Consider the following 24,181-nt stretch of genomic DNA (forward strand, 5'->3'; position numbering starts at 1 on the left):
AGGATCGCCTCAACCCAACACCAAATCAAAAAAACATGTGCACATAAATATCATACGCTAGCATATATAACAGTCAACCGATCTAACAGTTCAATAACCATAACAACATCCTATAATCAGGATACCGATATAACAGATCAATAATCATAACAACATCTTATAACCAGGATACAGATCTAACCGATCAATAACATAACAATCATCCTATAATTAGGATACCGATCTAACATATCAATAATCATAACAACATCATATAACCAGGATACAGATCTAACCGATCAATAACATAACAATCATCCTATAATCAGGATACCGATCTAACAGATCACTAACATAGCATAATCCTATAAACCAGGATACCGACCTACCAGGTCACTCAACATATCACCATCCTAATTACCAGGATGTAAATCAATAAGCATATCATGCGATAAACCCGGATACAAATCCGATAAGGGCCGGCATTGGTGTCGTAGACCTTGTTAATATAGTGAGGAGAACTCACCTGGCACTGCTGAAGTCCCGCGGATACAACTCCAGCTGCTGGTTGACAGATTCCCGAGCTGTCAACATCAAACAACACCCAATTAATAATTGGGTTCCAATCTCAAGGTCCAACTCACACTCCAAAGGCCCAATAGTCAACCAATGGACTAAAGCCCAACATATGGCCCAATTTTCCAAATTGGGCCCGGACCTCTGCCTGGTCTTTCCTTAAGGCCCATCCAATTATTCTAGTCCAAACTCTTGTTATTCCTATGGCCCAATATCACATAATCATAAAGGTCCAGTTATGGCCCATATATGGCCCAATTTTCCAAATTGGGCCCAAGTCCTTCACATGGGCCTTATCCTAAGGCCCATTCAATTATTTTAGTCCATTTACTTATTCTTGGAAAGCCCATAATAGTCCAATCACCAAAACCAAATAGAAAGGCCCAACTCAAGGCCCAAGTGAAATTAGGGTTTTCACATGAAATGTCAATTAGGGTTAAGTGTTCCTACTTAACCCATTAAGTCCATTATTGCCTTAGATAAATTTTCCAATGATTATTAATTAATATTTTAACTTTACTAAATAGTTCCCGTGCGTGCCCCGATCAATTCCCAAAATTGGGGTTTTAAGCCATTAGGGTTTTCCAAACCCTAATTAGGGTTTCCTACCCGATACTAGCCCATTAGTCAATTGGTTGGGCTTTTAGGTCACTTTGGGCCTCATTGGGCCCATTAGGGTTTTATTAGGTCGATTAGGGTTTCCTTGGGCCCATTAGGGCTTCATTGGGCCCACTTTGTCCAAGCATCCCCCAAACGAGTCAAACACAACAAGGCAAGCACACCGCCACCCGACACGGCGGCCGGTGACGTCAGCCACCACCTTACGGTGGTGGTTTAGAGTTTTCTTACTTTTCCGATCGATTACAATGTTACAACACGATATCCAAATACACACAAACACACACTAAGCTACACACACTCATAAATAACACACACACACACAGCCACACTGTGGCGGCAGGTGGTGGTCGGAGGTGCTAGCCACCACCTCACGGTGGTGGTGGTGGCCCTCTTGTGTCTTCCGTCCAAAAATCACACACCCACACTCTAATGCTCGAAATGAGTCAAGCCACCCACCTAATGGCGTGTGGCGGCAGTGTAGAGGGTGACATCAGCAGCAACGGCTAACGGCAGCGTTGTCGGCGACAGCCACCATGGTCGGCTGCCATGGTGGTTCTTCACGGCTCCCATTCGACAGAAACCACACACACACGAAATCTCACTGCAAATCACGAACCATAGTCACTAATACGAGAAGAAATACCGAGAACACCCATCCTTGCGACACACGGCTGAAACACACACACGACATCCACCCTTGGGGGTGGCGGATGTTGACCGGAGTTCAGAATAAATGTCCTGTGAGCGGCGGCGGGCGGAGTTGGAACGTTGCACCGAAGAAACAACGACGACGATTGCGGTTTGCGACTGACAGCAGCGACGACGGCGACTTCAGTCGCTCATAACACACACGTCGGTGTTCACGACTCCAAAACGATCTTCGACGGTTCTCTCTCTCGGCCGGTTACGTCGTCCGACAACAAGGTCCGTCGGTGGCCTTGGGCGATCGGAGCATCAATTTGAGGAAGGGAGGTGGCCGCTGGACAATGGGGAAGAAGATGGCGGCTGCACATAAGATTTAGGGTTAGGGTTTGTGGTTACGTGGTGGTGAACGGTTAAATACCCACCCCTTCAAACTTTCATCCATAATGACCAAAATGGTCCCTCTATCTCTCTTTTCTTTCAAAGCTAATCCATAATTTACCATTTACACCATGCTTCCTGAAATTCTTTTATATTAAGTCTAATACTTACCAAATAGCCCCTTAGCCTCCAAAACCTTTTCAAAATAAATCCCAAAATTACTTTTTAACCCCTGAATAATCCGATTTATAACATTTGGCTATAAAATAATATTAAATTTACATTTCGGGGTTCCGGATTTATTATTTACTTTTTTTATTTTTAAACGGGATGTTACAATACAAGTTGCTTATGTGATAGATCTATGTATTTGTGCATGTTATGTGTGTTTTCTAAGTTATATGTTATGATTATGTGAAGAAGCTTCAGAAATCTCGAAAACTCTATCAAATCTTGACAATATTTGTAAACTAAAACACTTATGCAACTTACCATAAAGATGAAAGTGTTAAACATGTTAAGGATGTTGAAAAACTAAACAAAATCTTGTAAATGGACCATTTTTGACAAATAAACAAAAAGATGAAGCTTTTATGATACTTACGGTTTTTCAAGGACCAAAGAGTCATTTTTGGATAAAAAAAATGGGTCTCTATGATATTCTTGGTTTTAAAAAGGGCCAAAAAAGTAATTTTATCACAAAATGGGCTTAAATTGGTCCTTCACGATTTTATGGGCCAAATTTGGAAAAATTATGACTTTTGTGGATTAAATTGTCATTTTAAACAAATTTGAGCCAAAGATGTTGCTTTTCGGTTAAAAAGGGTTGAAATTGCCAATTTTATTAAATTGGGCCGAAAATGTCAATTTTTATATAATTTGGCCGAAGATGTCAATTTTCATGATGTTGGGCCGAAAATGTTATTTTTAACAAAAGTGGGCTAAAAATGTCATTTTATTTGAAATAAGCCCATAAATGTAAACTTTTGGTCTTAAGGGACCTAAAGTGTCAATTTTATCAAAAATGTGTCTAAATTGTAAATTTTCGGCTTAATGGGCCAAAAATGTCATCATTACAAAAAGTGGGCTTTTTATGTCATTTTGGAAAACAATCGAGCTAAAACAAACAATGTAATAACAAACGAACTAAATACATCGATTACATGTTTATTGGGCCTAATACTCACATTTCATGTTTATTGGGCTTTAGTGGACTATACATTACATGTTTATTAGGCATGGACTATACATTACATGTTTATTGGGCCTTAGTGGTCCATTTACATGCTTATTGGGTCTGGAAATAACTTACAAGTTTAGTGGGCCTTAGTTGTCCTTTTACATGTCTGTTGGGCCTCGTACATTCACATACATACTCGTTGGGCTTTTCAAACATAAAACGTACACGGAAACATTATACATAACGTAATACAATATTCGCGTAAACTCAGTTAAGGATCTAGTGAGACATGTCAGTTGACACCTCTCGAGTGTACAATCGTAGCCTGTAGTTATAACCAGAGTCTCCTGGAGGGAGAGCGAGAGTTTGTGTATAGATCTATACGGGGTGACACCCCATACCTGAGCTGTTCGCTACAGTTAGACCAGATCAGTCTAGGGTGACAAACCTTACCTTAAACAAGTCGGCGCCTGAAAACGCCACGACAGGCGAATTCGTCATTATCAAGTATGGTTATAACGGCTCACATAGAGAATAACTCCATCATAAATTCACGGAATACATATAAAATCTTGTCGATACGAAAACATACATACACTGATATTCGGTCTTAGGGTTTTGAGACCACGACACTTTTACAAACAGAAAATATCGGATTTTCTGGGGAAACATACAGTTAAACAATACCTTCTACTTACAACATAAAATACATGATTTTTATCCGGATTACATTTTTATAGACATTCCAAAAACAGAAAACACACATGCATTAATACTTGATTTTGATACATCACTTTCAAACCATTTTACAGAAAATATCGGATTTTCTGGTGCTTTACGAACAATACAAAACGTTTTATTCAAACATGCTTATGAACTCACCAACATTATATATGTTGACATTTTCAAAATAACTTGTATTCTCAGGGAATCGTTAAGCGGAAAAGTCAACAAGAAAATGTGGAATTTGTCGTATTTTGTTACCATCATACATTGAATATTTTGGCATGTAATTTATAATACTATACTTGATGTAAACAATGATGGTTGTATTTTGATATGTATGATGATGATGTTGTCTTGTTTCAATTATATACATTGTGATGATATTACAAAATGAAGTCACCCAAGCTCACGGACGTTTCCGCCGTCTGGTTCGGGGGTGTGACAATTAGAAGTGAGGTGAGAAGCTTTTCCCATGCTTCGGAGATAGAGTCGAATGGTTTTACTCCATTCAAAGAAATTGAAGCCATTTAGTTTATTATCCGTTAGTCAAGCAGCAACCGTAAGCACATCGGGAATAATACTGTGGCTGCTACTACTACCAGCGGGCTTGATAACTTCTCCATACATTTTAAGATTCAAAATAAACTAGCCCCAAAATAAATTTCCAAAAAAACTCAGCAGAATAAAATTTCCAGATCTGAAAGGAAGAACGAACCAGAACCAAACAGGTCGGTTGACAAGATGCGAACCACGAAGGAGCTCAGAATCACCACAGAACAAAACCCTGAAAATCCGGTGCCGGAATCTGGCTCCACGCGCTCTCACGCGCCGGCGCGTAGCCGGCCGGCGGAAATTGGCGGCGGCGCGTGGGGAGTGTCAAGTGGTCGGAACGACGTCATTTTTTAAGGGAACCTTAGTCGAAGCCTTCTGAAAGCAGTGGTGGTGGCGGTGGGACGAGGATCTTTCTATAAACCGACGTTATCTTTCACGGCATATCTGAGTTGTTCTCTTAGGGTATAACACTTCAAAGCAGCCACATATCTAAGTTGTACTCACAGGGTACAACACGAAAATGCATTAATCTACTAAACTATCTCTGAATATATTTCTTACTTTCAATGTGAGGTTGAAGCCTCGTTAGATATACAAAACATTACCTAAAAGAGAACCTAGACAAATGAGTACTTTCAGAGTTAAAGAAACCCTATGCTACATGTGCATAAGAATAACTAAGCCTATTTAATTCTAACAAAGTCAATCCATTACACTTAGATATACTTAGTGAAACAATTCACCAACACATTGTTCCCGAGTTAGGAGGGAAAAGAACTTGGGGAACACAAAAACTTGAAATTTTCATTTCATTTCCTTCGAATTCGAGAATACGGAGTAAGAAAAAATTTTCTTTTCCTCTTTTTCTTTTTGTCAATACTTTCCTTTCTTTTATTGAATTAAAAAAAAAGTAAAGGGCCTCCCTACCAAGAGTCGTTATGGGTGTGTGACGAGAGGAGAGAGAATGTTGGATTGTGTGTTTTGATTGGTTGATTTTTTGTTTCTAATTTTTTTTCTAAAATAAAAACCTATTAAAATAATATATTACAACTATCTACCTTTTTACAACTTACATTCCTATGTGGCTTAAAAAAAATATGACGTGGCCTCAGAAAATCTTATGTTGCAACATGTGTAACTATGTTATCACTCTCTTCAATTTTAGAGAAAAGGAGAAACCAGTGAAAGAGATAAATAAATAAATATATAAATTTAGGAAGCTGTAAGATAAATATAAGGTAAAACCAGGAAAAAGTTACAAAAAGGGTAAAACTAATAAAATTTGCACAAAGGATTTTCTTGCAAATATCCTATTTATGGTTACTCGATTTATGTTTCTAGTTGATACTTGATACCATCCCAGATGCTCTATAGTTACTTCTTTTAGTCCCTCCCGGCAATTGTACTTTGTAGTGTTATATTACTCTTTGAGAAGACTGTTGAATGATGGTATCCATCAAGGGACAAATTAAAACAAACACCTTTAACAAATAGAATAGTAGAAAATAGACTTTATTCTCCAAATTTTCCCAATAGGCCTTTACTACTACAACTAGGGTTAAAAATCATCATATTGGTATATTACATGTATAATATAACATCTTGATTAATCCTACGTATTTGGGATATATGAAATCTCATCTCCACCTTCAAAACTGAAAAGTGTGCCATTATGATGAAAACTCTTTTTTTTTGATGTATCAACTTAAAAGCTCATCCAGTGTTAGCAGGCAGACAGTTAATGGCCATTGGAAGTCTTGTCTTGAATATGAATATGGTCTTCTTCTGACCTTGGCAGATACTCATGCCCCCTGCGATTTATCTCCTCTCTGCTTCAACAATCATAAATAAATAAATAAATAAAGGTAAACCGCATCCTAAGTCAACCCGCCCACGTGGGAGGCCAATCGCAGAACACTAGCAATATCGACTATCATATTAGACACTTAACTTAAGAGTGCAGTAGTGCACCAAATAAAATCAGATGTTATAAAGACTACGGGTGCATTTGGTTGTGGAAAACCGTTTTCAGTTTTTCAGAAAATGGAGTGGAGTTTTCAGTTTACAATAGAAAATTTCCAAAACATGTTTGGTTGTTTACATTTTCTATTTTAGAAAAGTAGAAAATATGTTTGGATGAGCATTTGTTCTATGAATTTTTTTATTTGAAATAATAAAACATTTGAAAAAAAATTCCAAGTTGTTTGTAATTTTGGAAAATGGAAAATATGAAAACCCAAAAGCATTTTCAAAATTTTCAGTTTTCTGGAAAAGTAGAGAATTTTGCAGCCACCCAGGCTGTCCCTAAAAGAGGATGGAATTTAGAAGTAAAAAAAGGAGAGAGTATAGTATTGGACCTGAGACAGTTCCAGACAGAATGGTAATAAAGAATAGCAACAATCCGGGGCTTTCTGTGTTGTTGAAGATCAAAAGAAGCAAAGGCACGCTGCTGCACCACAGGCAATTGCTTTATTTCTTTGGCCTCCATTAGCTTTTTAGCCATTGCCAAATCCGTATCAGGATAGCACGTTACCAGTCCACGCTTTCTCCCACGATAGCTTATCCCTCTCGTACACACACCAGAAACAGCACACTCGCTGAACTGCAAAATCATAATCATATTATTATTATATATATATATTTTTTTTCTTTTTTGTTAATTACACATACATCTGGAGTTGACGAGCCACCCTCGGAAGCTTCATCATAGTTCCTCATGAGGCCACGTTTGATGTCACCGTAGGTCAAAATCCCTTCTAAATGCTCTTCTTCAGGGTGGTTGTTGTTGTCTACAACCAGCACACAACTCTGTTGCCCATTGTCCATGCATTGTACAGCCTCTTTAATAGTCGAGGATAACTGGACTTTCAGGTAGTTGCTCGACATAGCCTGCGAAACCTGATTCACACCCACCCACCCACTCAGTGAACTCACTCGAAGAAAATAAATATAAAATAACTAAAAACCAACCAACCTTCAAATCCTCAAGAATGATATCTTCATCGATCGCTTCATGGTTCTCATCAGGCCCCATGATGCAAAGTTCCAAATCATCCGAGTCACCAGTCTGTCTCCAATTTTCAAATTTATCAACTGGTGAAAGCATGGCATAACCTCCTCCTCTTTCACCCTCCTTGGACTGGTTTGCCACAGATGGTACCCATATTGCTAACCCAACAGCCCCCTGAACTCAAATTATAAAAATCAACCCACCTACCCATAACTCGAATGAAAAAAATATATTTATCATTTATATTATTATACACTACTAATATACTGTAATTGATGCTTAAAGATGTAACAAATCAATTATTTTCATAATACACAAAGGATTATCACCTCTCTCTCTCTCTCTCTCTCTCTCTCTCTCTCTCTCATTTACAAGCTATATACATATTCGGTTAGTGGTTATCTGAAACCAAAAAGCATAAACATTACTGATAACCCAAACCAAAGTGATGTATTTATTTATCAAGCAAACCACACCTAGCCAATGCATACTTAGGCAACACCCAAATGACAAAACTGAAGAAGAGACTAGAGAGAGATATGTATTATTTGTTTGACAAAGTAGAAAAAGATGTAGGATAACCTAACAGATGTGGTGTGGGCAGGGCATCTTATGATGTCTGTAAAACAAGAAGAAAGGCATGACTGTGACCAAGTAACAACTAACAACTAATAACAACAGTTGAGATTCATTCAGGTAAAGCAATAGTTGATCAAGACATATTACCATGAGCGGAAGCAAGATTCTATAATCCTTTGTGAGCTCAAAGAGAAGTAAAACCGAAGTCAAAGGCACAGAACAAACTGAAGCCAAGGTTGCAGCCATTCCAACCTAGAAGAATCAATCAGTTTTAAGCTTAAGCACAAAGAAGAAAGCAAAGAAAACGAACCAGTGCATATGCTTGTGGCTCGGCAATGGCAGTGTTCCCTGGAATGGCGGAATTGATCAATTCTCCTGCTGAGCCTCCAAACACAGCACCCACGGCTGCACCTATCATCAAACTTGGAGCATACAAGCCACCAACAAGCCCTGAACCTTTGCATAGAGCTGTGGCCACAACTTTTGCTGCAGCCAACTGTGCTAGCAGCCATATTCCAGGGGCTGAAGCAATCTTCCCGGTATGTAAAATTTCATCGACATTGGTGAAGCCCCAGTAAAGGACTCCTGGATACTTGAGTGCTATTATCCCTGCTCCTAAACCACCTAAAGCCGGAGACACAATAGCCGGGAGCCCAAACCTTTCTTGGATATATTCAAATGCCTTGTTGAACCAAGCCACCAAACGGGTAAACAGTACACTAACCACTCCACATAGCATGCCTAGAATCAAGTACAGAGGCAGCTCTGCAGCAGATTTCAAATCATACGTGGGCACCGTGAAGGCCTGTTTCTCTCCAAGCACAGCATTTGAAACAGTGGAAGAGATAACAGAGGCCAGGATGATCATTGCAGTTGTGAATGGAGGAGAGTTTTCAGCGCGAAGAGGTCTTAAAACAGTCTCAATGGCAAAGAAAGAACCGGCAACCGCTGCATTGAAACCTGCAGCTATGCCAGCAGCCGCACCAGCTGCAACAAGAGCTATCCTGCGTTCCTTGTTGCTTTCCATCATTAGAGAGCATCCATTGGCACATGATTTTCCAATATCTACACTTGGGCCTTCAGGCCCCAAAGAACACCCCGTCCCTAAGGTTACAGCCGCTTGGATAGCCTTCACTATTGGAAAGAATCCAGATAGGAAATTCAAACCGTTTATTCCAGGACTTGACTGCTTTTTTATCTGCTCCAGTATCTCAAGCAAACCATGCAGCATCCCAACAATCACTCCTCCCGTCACTGGTATCAGAAGTATCCTATGCCACGTGTCCGCCAGCCTCTGTAACCGCAGCCAAGCAGCACCTTCATTTGGAGTCCCAGCCCAAGCCCATCCATGTATTACATGTACCTATCAACCAATATATATATATATATATATATATATATATATATATATATATATATATATATATATATATATATATATATATATATTATTAGCTGCCTATCAACACTTCAATATTTATCATATCTATGAAAAACTAAATGCTGTACAAAGTTGGAAATTACCCCACGATTAAAGCCAGCCACACAGAGACCGGTCGCAAGCCCAAGCAGACATCCAATAAGCAGTAATGCCCATTCAGGAGGAGCACCGTCTCCAAGAATCTCATCATCACCACCACCACCACCATTTTCCCCGCCTCTTCTCGGGGAAATATGATCTCTAACTGACCGTCGTGCCCTAGGTGACCGCCGCTTGATACTAAGTCGTCGACCGGAAAACGCTCGATCCAGTCTATTCCATAGATCTTTGATGCTTTTTGTACTTCTTCCAGATGACACCTGCCCTTCCAAATCTTTGTCTGAAGACGACGAATTCGACCGCAACAGGATAGCGTGATCACTGTGATCGCCTCCAGACATATTCTTTCACGCCCTAACTTGCACATACACTAAAATACGAATCATTCTCCGATGCCTGCTTCGAAAATACCTCTAAATCGACCCGATCAAGATTTGGATCTTGTTGATCAATTCAATTGCGTTATATTTCAACTTCTCACAGCAAAATTATAATTAGTTTTCCCGTTAGATACAGGCAACAAAGATTTACCCTCTAAATTTGTAAAGGACAGCTGTAGGGTTATGGATCCGGCAAACCCAATGATGGTAGCCGGAAACAGATAAAAAAAAGGGGCCGAGAAGAAAATAAAATAAAATAAGGAAAAAGACGGTGACGGTGAATCGCTGATGCTTAATAATGGCGCTTTTGATGCAATCAAATTCAACAAAACAAATCCATACCATAATTCACAGGCTAACTAAAATATCAAAGTGGAAGTGGCATACACCAATTTTATATTTGTTAAAGGGAAAATTACTTAGCAATGTAATTAACTTTTTGGTATGTTTACATCTGGGTAACTATTTTTTTTTTTTTTACACATCTAGGTAACAAACTTGTTGGAAGTGTTCACATATGACCATTATGACCTGCTGTAGCAGGTTACATTCTAGATGTGAACACTTTCAACAAGTTCGTTATCTAGATGCGTAAAAAAAAGTAGTTACCCTGAACAAAACGAAAAGTAAGAGTAAATTACACGAATGGTTCCTATGGTTTGGGGGAATTTGTGTTTTTTGTCCCTAACTTATTTTTTTAACTTGGATGGTCCCTACTGTATATTTTTGTTGCACGTTTGGTCCCTGTCTTACCTAAAAAGACTATTGTGCCCTTATTAATTTTATTTTTTAATTAATTTTCTTATTTATGTATTTATTTTTTATATATTTAAAAAAATTAATAGACCTCACATATTTGTATCTTCTCACCGTAAACCTGAAACCACATTTGAGAAATTTAATTTGGGTCTCACCGGTCACCATCCTATCTCTCATCCTCCTCAACTTCTATTTCTTTTTCATCTTTAGTGACATTGACGTCTTCACCATGCTTCTTTTTTTGGTCCTTCAACTCTGGCGAACCAACACCATAACTCACTGTCTCTTCATCTTTAGTGAGTTTACTAGGTTGTGGTGTTAATTCGACGGAGTTGAAGGACCGAAAAAAGAAGGGATGGTGAAGACGTCGATATCATTAAAGATGGAAAATAAATAGAAGTTGAGGAGGATGAGAGATGTGATGGTGAGGAGATGCAAATATGTAGGGTTTATTAATTTTTTTAAATATATAAAGAATAAATACATAAATAAGAAAAGTAATTAAAAAAAATTAATTAATAAGGGCACAATAGTCTTTTTAGGTAAGACAGAGAGCAAACGCATAACAAAAATAAACAGTAGGGATCATCCGAGTTAAAAAAATAAATTAATTAAAAAATAAACAGTAGGGATCATCCGAGGAGATACATATATGTGGGGTCTATTAATTTTTTTTAAATATACAAAAAATAAATACATAAATAAGAAAATTAATTAAAAAATAAATTAATAAGGGAACAATAGTCTTTTTAGGTAAGACATGGACCAAACGTGCAACAAAAATAAATAGTAGGGACCATCTGAGTTAAAAAAATAAGTTAGGGACCAAAAACACAAATTCCTCCAAACCACAGGGACCATTCGTGTAATTTACTCTTACTTTTGGGTTTTGTTCATATTTGGGTAATTATTTTTTTTGTACACATCTAGGTAACAAACTTGTTGGAAGTGTTCACATATGACCATTATGACCTGCTGTACCCAGATGTGGAAGTGTTGGAAGTGTTCACATCTAGGTAACCTGCTACAGCAGGTCATAATGCTCATATGTGAACACTTCCAACAAGTTTGTTACCTAGATGTGTACAAAAAAAAGACAGTTACCCAGATGTGAACATACCGAAAAGTTAATTACATTGATAAGTCATTTTCCCTTTGTTAAATGGAATAAATTCATTAAATTTATCGAAAATCTTTGATTTTAGTCCCGTGTTTTTTTTTATTTATAATTTTATCATTACGTTTATAATGTTATTGCGATGTCAATCAATTGACCGGTTTTTCATGTTCTCTTGGTACCTCAGTGTCAGATAACCGGTTGTTGTCACGTTGACTATTATTTACCAATGTCAAGTGTGTGTATAATAAATATTATAAATCTTGTTTGTCCTAACTCCTACATACTTCGATAATCGATGAAGAGAAACCTCACAATCGAAGTGGGACATGGATGAGCCAACACCATTAGATGAAACACACGTTGATCCAAGGTAAATACTTTTGATTTCGTTGTTATATTTCTTTTCGTCTAGAGATGTGGTCCCAATTTTGATGTTTTTTAACATTCTTTGTATAAAGCTTGCAAGTTCCCATAAAACTCTTTCTTTTATGTTGTTCACACATCTTCACCATTAGAATAAGCTTAGTACTTCCTTTTTGTGGGTGATTGATGGACCCTTGAGCATTAAGTTTTATGGGTAAAAATCAGGAAGTATTTCATGTTTATTTTAACCTGCATTATGTTTTTGTGTTGCCTTTTCTTGGTTATGTCATCTTCCAAAGAAAACTATTTGGTATTTATAAATAAAATTTGAGACAATTCATATCTTATGTAATTCAACAACAACAGGAAGTATTCCATGTTTGACATGTTAATATAGTAAAATGGGGCTTAATGTTTTGCTTTAACATATTTTGTTTGAGTCCTTGATGCCAACCGTTGACCTTAACATATTATGTTTCCTTTTTTTTTCGCTCAATGTTTGGCTTTAACATATTTTGTTTCCTTTTGATTTATTAAAGTGGTAGAGGGTAACATTATGATTCAGATTTTGTAGAAAGTATTTTGGAAGGAGAAACATCTAGTCAATTAGAAGATGAAGCATTTGTGGTTGATAAGGAATTAAATGGCGATGATGAGGAAGGAGGCAGTTCTCGGCCTAAATATGTTGGCTTTAATGAGTTTATGTATTATATTTGCCATGTACTTATTACATAAAACGAAATTGACGATGAAGTAATTAAGGAGTGTGGAGCATTTGATAATGAAGGAAGGTTGGATAGGGGCATCGATGATGAGTTGGGTGAAAGAGCTACTTAATATGGTATGGGAAGTGATTTGAATATAACAATTTCTATCCATACACAACAATTCATGTTTTATGGAATTGTATAATACAATATTTTAATACATAAATTGTTGTGTATGGAAAAAATTTGTTGTGTACGAATCAGTTCCCCTATGGTATGTATAACCCTAGTATTGATTGGAAGAATATGAAACCACACATTAAGGATGCTAAACAATAGCAATTATGTAACATTCGTAAAATTCTTGAAAATTTTTAAACTTTTAAAATAAACCCCAAACCATCATTGTTTACAAATTGTTTTCAAAATAAGTTTCACATCAGAGAAATCCCAAAATCGTAAAACAAAATTTGAGGAGGTGTACGATCACGCCTTCGCCTTCCCGCGATCCTCGGAAGTACCTGAAACATAATCCAAAACTGTAAGCCCAAGCTTAGTGAGTTTCCCCCAAAATACCGATACATAACATATATCACAAATATAATAACAGCATACTTTGGGCCCAATCAACCATCAGGTTTGAATACCCCAGGCCCCTTGTAACGACCCAAAAATCAAGGGTAAAAATTTCATTTTTAGTATAACTAAAAACATTGATACCATTTAATTCAACATTCCAAACCATCGTTAAGTAAATCATTTATCAGAGTTTATCCCAAAATCAATCATTGCGGAAATCATAGGTGTGTGCACTGCGATCAATCCGAGCTCTTCTTTTCCAAAACGTTGATACCTGAAACCAAAACTGTAAACCGTAAGCACAAAGCTTAGTGAGTCCCCCAGAGCATACCCCACACACAATCCACATAACACATATCATATTAGCTATAAAAGTTATCTCTACCGCATACCACATATCAATTAGCTATAAAGCTATCTCTACCATTAGCCACGAAGGTTATCTCTACCCTTAGCCGTAAAGGCTATCTCTACCGTTAGCCGCGAAGGCTATCTCTACCGGCTATCTCTACCGTTAACCGCAAAGGCTATCTCTACCGTTAACCGCAGAGGCTATCTCTACCGTTAGCCACAAAGGCTATCTCTACCACGTACCACTGCATAAATATACCACACATCTCTACACAACAAGTATACTAACTATCATAAGATGGGCCGGCCTTGGTGCCTTAGACCCATTGGTATGGTGAGAAGACTCACCTCGCACTGCAGAAGCTTCGCGCATGAATTCCTTAGTTGCTGCCCCGCCAGCTTCCCGAGTTGTCACTACCAAACAATATACCCAATTAGCAATTGGGTCCCATACCATAATCCTTAATCCATGCATGGGGTAAAACGACCATTCTACCCCTGGCCTAGTATGATCCAAAACTAAGGCCCAAACCCAAAACAAAAGCCCAACATTATAATGTCCATAAAACCATCAATGGCCCAAAACATCTAACTTCTGATGGTTCACTAAAGCCCAAAGACCCAAAGTCCATTGCTTGGCCCAACCCGAGGCCCAAAACACACCAAGACCATAACTGATGAGTACGCCAGGCGTACTCTTCTGTACGCTAAGCGTACTGGCTGAATGGAGTGTACGCTACGCGTACCTGTATGTACGCCCAACGTACTCCTCTGTTAAGCCACTTTTCCATTAAGTGCTTAATACTCTACTCCAGAAACTACAATTACAGATCCAATTCCTCTTCAACGTCTTAAACCATAAAGTTGCTTACTTGATGGCTTTGCATGACCCACATAAGCTCAAACTCCAAAAATGATAATCTACTTCCATGAAAATGGTCTTAAATCATGCATGAATCCATTAAGACTTCCAATATGGCAATTTTCTGCCTCAGGGACTCATTTAACACTGAGAGTGGCAACTCAAAGCCTAAGAATCGGATTTCAACCATAAAGTTCCATCATTGGGACCAAAATGAACTAAAACTCACAATGATAGATCTAAGAGATGAATGATCAAGATCAAAGCTTTATACCTTCATCAAGCTGAGAATGAGTCCCAAATGCCAGATCCACAAGCTCCTCCTTGATTCCCATATTTGCAGCAAGTTCCAACTTCTTGAAATGCACTAAAAACCACCCAAAATGCACCCACAAAGCTCACAACACTCTTGGATGAAGCTACCATTCGAAATTAGGGTTTAAGGCTCTGAGAATGAAAGGGAGGCGCACCCCCTCAGACTTAAGGTGCTTTAAATAGTGAGCCAACCCTAAAAATTAGGGTTTTGGAGATCCTGGACGCACGTTGGGCGTAATCCCCGTACGCTGGGTGTACGTCTTTAGCACCCGCGATTCCTTATCCAACACTACGCTGGGCGTACCCTAGCCTACGTTGGGCGTACTCACCTGGCTGCCACCTTGCATGCATAGGCTGAAATGCAAACTTTTCCATTCAGGGACTAATTCTGCCAACAACTTCAAAGTACTATAACTCCTTCGTTCTAAGTCCGTTTCCGACGAAATTTATATCCATGAAAAGGTGGCATGAAAACCTACGCCCCAAGCTACACCCCAAGCCTTAAAACCTTTCGAATAAAACCCGAGACCCATAAAAGACCGAATCGCCAGATTACGCTTATGTCCTTGACCTCTGAAGACACAATCGAACACTTTCAAAACCGGGTGTTACAACTATCCCCCACTTAAATTAGATTTCGTACCCGAAATCATGCATCACCATCCTCGACATACCAGACAACCTGATCACATCTGCTCCATCTGAAATCTGAAGTTTCGAGATGGTCTGTCTCCCTGACAGACTGCCCACATCGAATCATCATCGAACTGATTCCACCAGAAAACCAACCTAAATAGAATACTTTCCACCCGTAATACCTTGAGGCTTCCACAATGACAAAATCACCAGTCAACTGCGGCTAACGAACAACAAGAAATTTCGCACAAAGACCCCAAATCACTGACGTCACTCCTACTCCTCTTGCTGCCACATGACTGCTTTCCTGAAGAACAATCGGGGACCTCCCGGGTCCCAACCTGTCTGCCAACTGTCTGGAACACCGGACACCTACCTGATTGCTGAGCCAAAAACACACACGGCAATCCCCTGCGACCTCCGAAGGATATCCCGTCTAACCATAACTGCCCTATCTCCTTCAATCCATTGATCCATCCGATCGTGATAGGCTGACAACCTGTCGCCACTGAATCTGACGCAAAAAGGTGAACACCACCAGAATAACTGTAGTCTTACATCGTACCCGGTCTCCTTCGACCTACCCTTTCCTGATTCCGACATGCCGTGGATCTATTACGGATGGAGCTACCCGAGACACATCACAATGGCTTAAACTACCATCAAACCAACCCGTACATCACCCTGGAATTCTGCCCTCGATGCCCTTGGCATATAGATGCCCCACATCCCATCTCACTGAAACAAAATCCTGCACCAAACATGCACGAATTCCGATTCGGGTTCCTATCCAATTCGGAATTGTTACTCTGCTCCTATCTACAGTGAAGGGATTTGAGCATTATAACACTCCTATGGTGTACATGCAACCCTAGAAACCTTGTATCTATTTTTCTCTAAGATACATGCAAATAATAATTTTCCAAGGTTTACTTCCTAACTAGCATGTTATGGGGTACTTGAATCATAAAACACTAGTGGAATTACATACCTTTTAGTAGTGGTTGATTGCTTGGAGTTTGAGAGCCTAGCACCAATAATGTGGATGCCTCAAATGGAAGTCACAAATCACCACAAACTTTGGAAACCTTTAGAGAGAGTATGAACACTTGTAGAAATCGGCCACCTTTTCTCACACACACACACACACACTAGTGCCATTTCAAGTGCCAAGGACTCATTTATATAGTGTGGTGGATTAGGGTTACATCCATGTAAACCCTAATACCCATGACCTTTCATTTCCATGAGATCCATGGGTTAAAGCCCCATGGACTATCCATGGACTTCCCATGTAAGCCTAGCCGATTCTAAATAAGCAATAGCCCACACTATATAAATACAAGAGTCCATATTTAATTAGTCACCTTTTTGATCACCAAATTAATTCTAAATTAATTCTAGATCAATACTAATTAAATAATATGATTCCATATTAATATATTAGAACTTATAATATATTAATAAATCATAACTTATACTATTCTCAAAAGGTTATACATATAAATTGTCCGGGTGAAGTGCAACCCAAATGGACCATGCCGGGTCGGGTCAAGTACATCTTAAATATAGTTATGGACTTAGACATCTTATCCAAAAGTCTCCCACTTGGATAAGTCTAATAACTATAGTTGCAAGCATGACTTCAGGAACCGACCGACAATCGTAGCTCTTAAAACTCTGTTGAACTATGAAGCGCCATTTTAAGATAAGTGATCATATAATCCTCTATTCTAGATATCAGCTGGACAAATACATGGAACAATGTCGTACTTATTGTCCAACAGTTTGTTTCCCGATTTTCGATTTGTTTGACATAGAACTTAATTAAACACATCAATTTAGTTCTGACCGGGCTTGGTACATAGGTCAAAACAAAATCATCGAGGGGCCCAGATATCGCTTCCAATCCAAGAAGGAACAGATAAACTTCGACTCATATGCTTGTTCTACTACTTGTTGAATTATACACAAAGGTACGTTTTATGACATCAAGTTACTGATGCGTTTTCGTACAATCAATGCATAACAAACTTATAGGCAACAACTCATATCTCTAGGTTTGAAGACTTATATGATATTACCGTCTCACGATCACTCGAGATAAATTCCATGAAGTGATACAAGTGAGCGTGGGTTGAATCCAATACTCAGAACTTATGAGCACTCATGAGTGTTGTAGCAACTCTTTGCCATGTCCAACATCTTAGACATCTACAACCAACTTCATGACAGTCTTGATTCATATCTACTTCCAACATATGACCGACTGTGGAGAATTTGAATAATATGAAATACCATAACATAATTATTCTGGAAGTCGAAACATGCAAAATGAAATAATAGTAAACGATTGACAAAAGATAGCAACACTTTACTCATAAATAAACGACAACTTTTATTCATCATCAAATGTCAATTACACTTTACAAATTTCAAAACTATCTAATTTGTTAAACTAATATCGTCCTTTAGCCCGATGCGCCTCGCATGCTGCAAATGCCTAACCCTAGTCAGTCCCTTCGTGAGGGGATCTGCTGGGTTTTCCTCTGACGATATCCTATTTGCTACGAGGAGTCCTTATTCTATCTTATGTCTTACAAAGTGATATTTTCTATCAATGTGTCTGGATCTACCATGATCTCTCGGTTCCTTGGCTAAGGCAACCGCACTATTGCTGTCACATAAAATCTCTATAGGCTCCTTTATAGCTGGCACCACTCCAAGGTCTCCAATGAAGTTCCTCAGCCATATCGCCTCCTTCACCGCTTCACTCGCTGCTATATACTCTGATTCACACGTCGAATCAGCTAGTGTCTCCTGCTTGGAACTTTTCCATGTAATTGCTCCTCCGTTTAAGGTAAAGACCCAGCCTGACTGAGAGCGGAAATTATCCCTATCAGTCTGAAAGCTAGCATCACTATACCCTACTACTCTCAAGTCATCACTCCCACCGAGTGTAAGGACCCAGTCCTTAGTCCTCCGCAGGTACTTGAGAATGTTCTTTACCGCAGTCCAGTGAGCCTTGCCAGGGTTCCCCTGATATCTGTTAACCATGCTCAACGCAAAGGCCACATCAGGACGAGTACAAGTCATAACATACATGATCGAGCCAACAGCGAAAGCATATGGAAATTGACTCATCTCAGCTATCTCATCCTCTGTACTCGGGCTCTGAGCCTTGCTCAGTTTGGCATTATGCTGGATCGGTAAGTCACCTTTCTTGGAATTCTGCATGTTGAACCTTTTCAACACTTTGTCTACATAGGTGCTTTGACTAAGTCCAATTAGTCTTTTACTCCCGTCTCTCAAAATCCTTATCCCTAGGATATAGGCAGCTTCTCCAAGGTCCTTCATAACGAAACACTTAACAAGCCAGGACTTCACTTCCTGCAGAGTTGGGATGTCATTTCCTATGAGTAGTATGTCATCCACATACAATACCAAAAAGCTAACTATACTCCCACTAGCCTTGACATATACACAAGATTCATCTTCGCTCCTCGAAAAGCCAAACTCTTGGACTTTCTCATCGAAACAAAGATTCCATCTGCGAGGTGCTTGTTTCAATACATAGATGGATTTCTCAAGCTTACACACTCTATTAGGGTACGCTGCGCTGACAAAACCCTCTGGCTGACTCATGTAAACATCCTCAGCTAACTTCCCATTAAGGAAAGCGGTTTTGATATCCATTTGCCATATTTCATAGTCATGAAATGCAGCAATGGCTAACATAACCCTAATAGACTTAATCTTAGCTACTGGTGAAAAAGGTCTCATCATAATCAACTCCCGGAGTTTGAGAAAAGCCCTTTGCAACCAATCGTGCCTTATAAGTGTGTACATTACCATCCATGTCGGTATTCTTCTTGAAGATTCATTTGCACCCGATGGTCTTGCGACCTGGTACATTGTCAACCAAGTTCCAAACTTGATTGTCATACATGGACTGTATCTCGCTGTCCATAGCCTCTTTCCATTTAGCAACCTCAGGGCCTGCCATGGCTTCCGAGTAGTTGTTAGGTTCATCCAGACTTACCAGTGTGTTATCACTGATAAGTGTATCACATTCCGCAGTAATATGGAAACCATAGTAATGCTCAGGTGCATTGCTAACTCTCGTAGAATGCCTCAGAGGTACGACCTCGTCAGTCGGATCAACAGGAGTTTCCTCCTCAGGTTGATTGCTAGGGTTTGAGGTTCCTTCACCACTTGACTCTTGAATTTCTTCAAAGTCAATTTGCCTCCCACTGTTTCCTTGGCTTATGAACTCTCTCTCTCTCTCTCTCTCTCTCTCTCTCGAATGACTCCTCTCCTTGCTACAAAGACCACATTATCACTGGGTCTGTAGAAGAGGTAACCAAAGGATTTCTGTGGGTAGCCGATGAAAATACACCTCTCACTTCGAGGTTCGAGCTTATCGTGAGTCTCGCGCCTCACGAAAGCCTCGCAACCCCAAATCTTGATGTGATCTAGATTGGGAACCTTTCCAGTCCACATCTCGTGAGGTGTTTTGGCAACCTTCTTTGTAGGGACTAGATTAAGGATATGAGCGGCAGTCTCTAAGGCATACCCCCAAAATGAGATTGGTAGCGAAGCTCGACTCATCATGGAACGAAGCATATCCAACAAGGTTCGATTACGCCTCTCAGCTACACCACTAAGCTGTGGTGTCCTGGGAGGTGTCAATTGTGAGACAAGCCCACATTCCATAAGATAGTCAAGAAAATCTGTACTAGATACTCACCACCTCGATCGGATCGAAGCATCTTAATGTTCCTGCCCAACTGATTCTCCACTTCCTGTTTAAACTCCTTGAAATTTTCAAAGGTTTCTGACTTATGCTTGATTAAGTAGACATATCCATATCTACTATAATCATCAGTAAAAGTCACATAGAAGCGGTTAGCATCCCTTGTGGCGGTTCTGAATGGCCCACACACATCAGTATGTGTGACAACCCGAAACTTTTCCCGTTATCCTTACCCAGTTTCCGTTAATAAAATTTGGGTTTTTATTAAATTCCGTCAAATTTCTTAGTTTGGGAAGGACCTTAAGTTTTAAATAATAAATAATATGCATTTTATACGATTCGGAATAAACCGGGAATCACGCGAAAAACTTGAAACTTTCTCGAAAATCGCCAAGTTCACGGTTAGGACGAGTTTACGGTCGTAAACTCGTGTAGACCGTAAACCCGTTTACGGTCAGGTGGACCCCCCCTTGACCGAGAACTCTACCCCATATATAGGGTATTTGGACTTCATTTCACATTTTAAACACTCCAAAGACTTTCTCTCTCTATTCTCTCTCTACAATTTTCGAGTTTGCTCAAGAAATCCTCAACAAATCATCAAAGATCCTCAAGAACACGGTTGTGTTTTGGACCGAAAACACCTTCTTTGTTTTCAAAAACCGTAAGTATCATCTTCCCCTTCATGAATCGAGTTAAAATCCTTCATTTTGGACTTAAGATCATCACTCTTTGCTTGAACAAAAGAGTTTACGGTCCTATGAATCTTCATAGACCGTAAACCCTTATAAAGGGTGTTCTTATAGCCTTTACCCTTCCTAAGGCTAAGCATGGTCCCTAGAATCCGATGCCTTTGAATGAAGCCCTTGAAAACCATCATTTGTGCAAGATTGATGAGTTTACGGGTGAATCTCCTTAGACCGTACACCCTTCAATGACCGTAAACTCATGGGTCGTAAACCCAAAGACCGTAAACCCATGGACCGTAAACCATATGATCGTAAGGTCATTAGACCGTAAACCTTATGACCGTAAGGTCATTAGACCGAGAACCCATGGAACCGTAAACCCATGGACCGTAAACCCGTGACCGTACACTCCTGATTACGGCCGCAAACTCCCCTCTTCAATCACATGTGATTCTAACACTTAGTTTTAAGTGTTTCCTAGTCCCTAAGGTGGTTCTTTCCATAACAAATAGTGTTATGCCCTCACCTAATACATATATGTACTTCTACATGCTAAATAGGATCCGTTTGTGCCCAAGGATTTATTTGACACTCAACAATTCCTAGCAGCTTACACTCGAACCCCACGTCAAACTGTGAGTTCATACCCCTACTCTTTTTCGGAGTTTTTCATGTTTTCAGGGGGGGAATACAAGCAAAAGTACAAGGAAACTTGTGCTCAAAGTATATTATTTTGTATAACATAACTATATTTTCAGTATGCTTTTAAACACGGAAAAAAACAGTTTTACCAAACGATTAAGAATTCAACTCGCAGAAACAGTTTTCAAAACTAGAGCAATGAACTTATGAATCATGTAGTAAAATGTATCATTTTATAAAGGATTCATGTTAATCATAAAAGGATTTTTTTTATTATTACTTGTAAATTTGTTAGTCTAAGTTGGAGACACGTCCTTGGTAACACTCCCACAGAATCAGAGTGTAGGACTAGCACTTGTGACCAGAGTCTCTTGTAGGGAGAGCGTGACTGTTGTGTATAGATCTGTACGGGACTGACAATCCCGCACCTTGCTGCTAGCTACAGTCGGACCGGTAGGTCTACGGGTGACAAAGTCATAAAGGATATCGGCCGTTACGGGCCATATCCAGTCAGTTATGGTCATGAAACTCACAATCTAGATAACATGGATTTACTTTTGTAATAATGAATCAAGTGAATTAACCTCAAAGTAATAACCGATTTGATTACTGTAGGGTATTAACAGTACCTTCAGGATTTAGTTCAACACGTTTTCTTTTATTTTATTAGTTTTATTTATTTAATAGGACTAATATACCTCACTGGGAGTAACCAGGGTTTTTAAAGGAAAACTACGTATATCGATATAAGTATGGTAGATACTTGTACACCTCAGTTTAGAACGGATAACCAACCATCAACTTTTAGGGAAAATATAGGATTTTCCCGGGATAACTCGGCTTTTCATAAACGGATCGTTTAACAAGTAATCAACGGATATTCATATTCATTCCACGACACCATGGATTGTACATATGATGTATGAATCTGGAGGTCATGGAAGGAATGGGTTTTCAAACACGCCTTTCATAAGAAAATATAGGATTTTCTTGAGGAACAATTTTCAAAGGGATTCAAAGAACATTTTCCGCCAAAAGTAAATGCTTATGAACTCACCAGCTTTATGCTGATATTCTTTCAAACTGCTTGTATTCTCAGGGAATCAGTAGACAGGTACTTCTTGGATTTAGAGGAGCCGGAGCAATAGAGTCGTTTTTTCTATATTTCACATACTTTTGATGTATTTAAAACAAGTTTCGAACCGATGTAAACATCTTTCATATTTGTATTCAATGTTTGGTTGCGTTTACTATGCTTGCTATACAATTGTTGTGATACTACGCATGACGTCAACCACCCCCGAATGTTTCCGCCGTTCCGGTTTGGGGGTGTGACAAATTGGTATCAGAGCCATTGTTTATAGTGAACTAAGTATGCCGAACCTTACATGGTATACAACTATAAACACTAAGGGGCCTAAGTGCTCTAAACTAAAAGTATACTTTCAAAAATATAAGTATTTTTATAAAAAGTATACATGTATACCTAGGTACCGGAGTCAGTATCATAAGTAGAACAAAACAAAAGTATTTGGATGTTGGGACACTGCGGTTTAACCTGGGCAGTTATGTAATCATGTCTAGGGTCAATATAGCCTGATCAACTATATTCATTCGAGACATGACCAACATGTGCTTAGGAGTGACTGTGGTGTTACAGCAAGCCTAAAACTTACCAAGTACAAAAACATTCAACATAAAATACTATAGGAGTATTTTAGCTAGAGCCAAATTCCGTATATAGATTCATTCCAAGTGTTGCTACATATTCTTTCTTAAGCGATAACTTTCTCGCATTAGTAACATTTCTGTGTTTATCACATGGTAGAACATTTTCTTTATTATCAAGATGAGATATATCTTGTTTCATATATCTTGAGGACTTACCATCCTCTTCTTCTTGGTTGTTTCTAGAACAAGATGCCTCCCCGACGAAGACCCATCAGAAGGAACGACATCACACCACCACCACCACCTCCTCAGTTCGACCCCGTCATGTTCCAGGCAGCAGTTACAGCCGCCGTGACTGCAGCAATGGCACAAGTGAACTCTGGAGAGGCTGGAGGTGGAACCGACCTCCAACGACAAGACGGAAGTCAGGGACATCAAAAGGAGTGTTCCTACAAGGACTTCATGACCGCGAAACCCAAGTCCTTCGACGGAAATGGAGGTGTTATCACCATGACTCGATGGTTCGAGAAGATCGAATCCATCTTCGAAATTTGCGCCTGTTCCG

General features: G+C 39.3%; 1 protein-coding gene across 3 annotated transcripts; it reads right to left on the reverse strand.

Annotated features, from left to right (window-relative positions):
- Window positions 1-6,125: 6,125 nt before the first annotated feature.
- On the reverse strand, window positions 6,126-10,500 carry CLC-F (chloride channel F). 3 transcript variants are annotated; one of them, XM_079050742.1, is made up of 7 exons: window positions 9,771-10,496; window positions 8,557-9,609; window positions 8,394-8,498; window positions 7,632-7,841; window positions 7,328-7,555; window positions 7,015-7,259; window positions 6,126-6,486 (listed from the first exon to the last, which is right to left on the reverse strand). In XM_079050742.1, exons 1-7 carry the CDS (start codon window positions 10,125-10,127, stop codon window positions 6,396-6,398), a joined length of 2,289 nt encoding a protein of 762 aa, XP_078906868.1. In that variant the 5' UTR covers window positions 10,128-10,496; the 3' UTR covers window positions 6,126-6,395. The 3 variants fall into 3 exon arrangements, with proteins under 3 accessions (XP_078906868.1, XP_078906869.1, XP_078906870.1); XM_079050743.1 differs by lacking the exon at window positions 8,394-8,498; XM_079050744.1 differs by lacking the exon at window positions 6,126-6,486 and having other exon boundaries at window positions 7,035-7,254; window positions 9,771-10,500.
- Between the last annotated feature and the right edge of the window lie 13,681 nt (window positions 10,501-24,181).

This window comes from Lactuca virosa, chromosome 5, assembly GCF_052849685.1.
Source record: "Lactuca virosa cultivar CGN04683 chromosome 5, Lactuca_virosa_CGN04683_v6, whole genome shotgun sequence".
Lineage (NCBI taxonomy): Eukaryota > Viridiplantae > Streptophyta > Magnoliopsida > Asterales > Asteraceae > Lactuca > Lactuca virosa.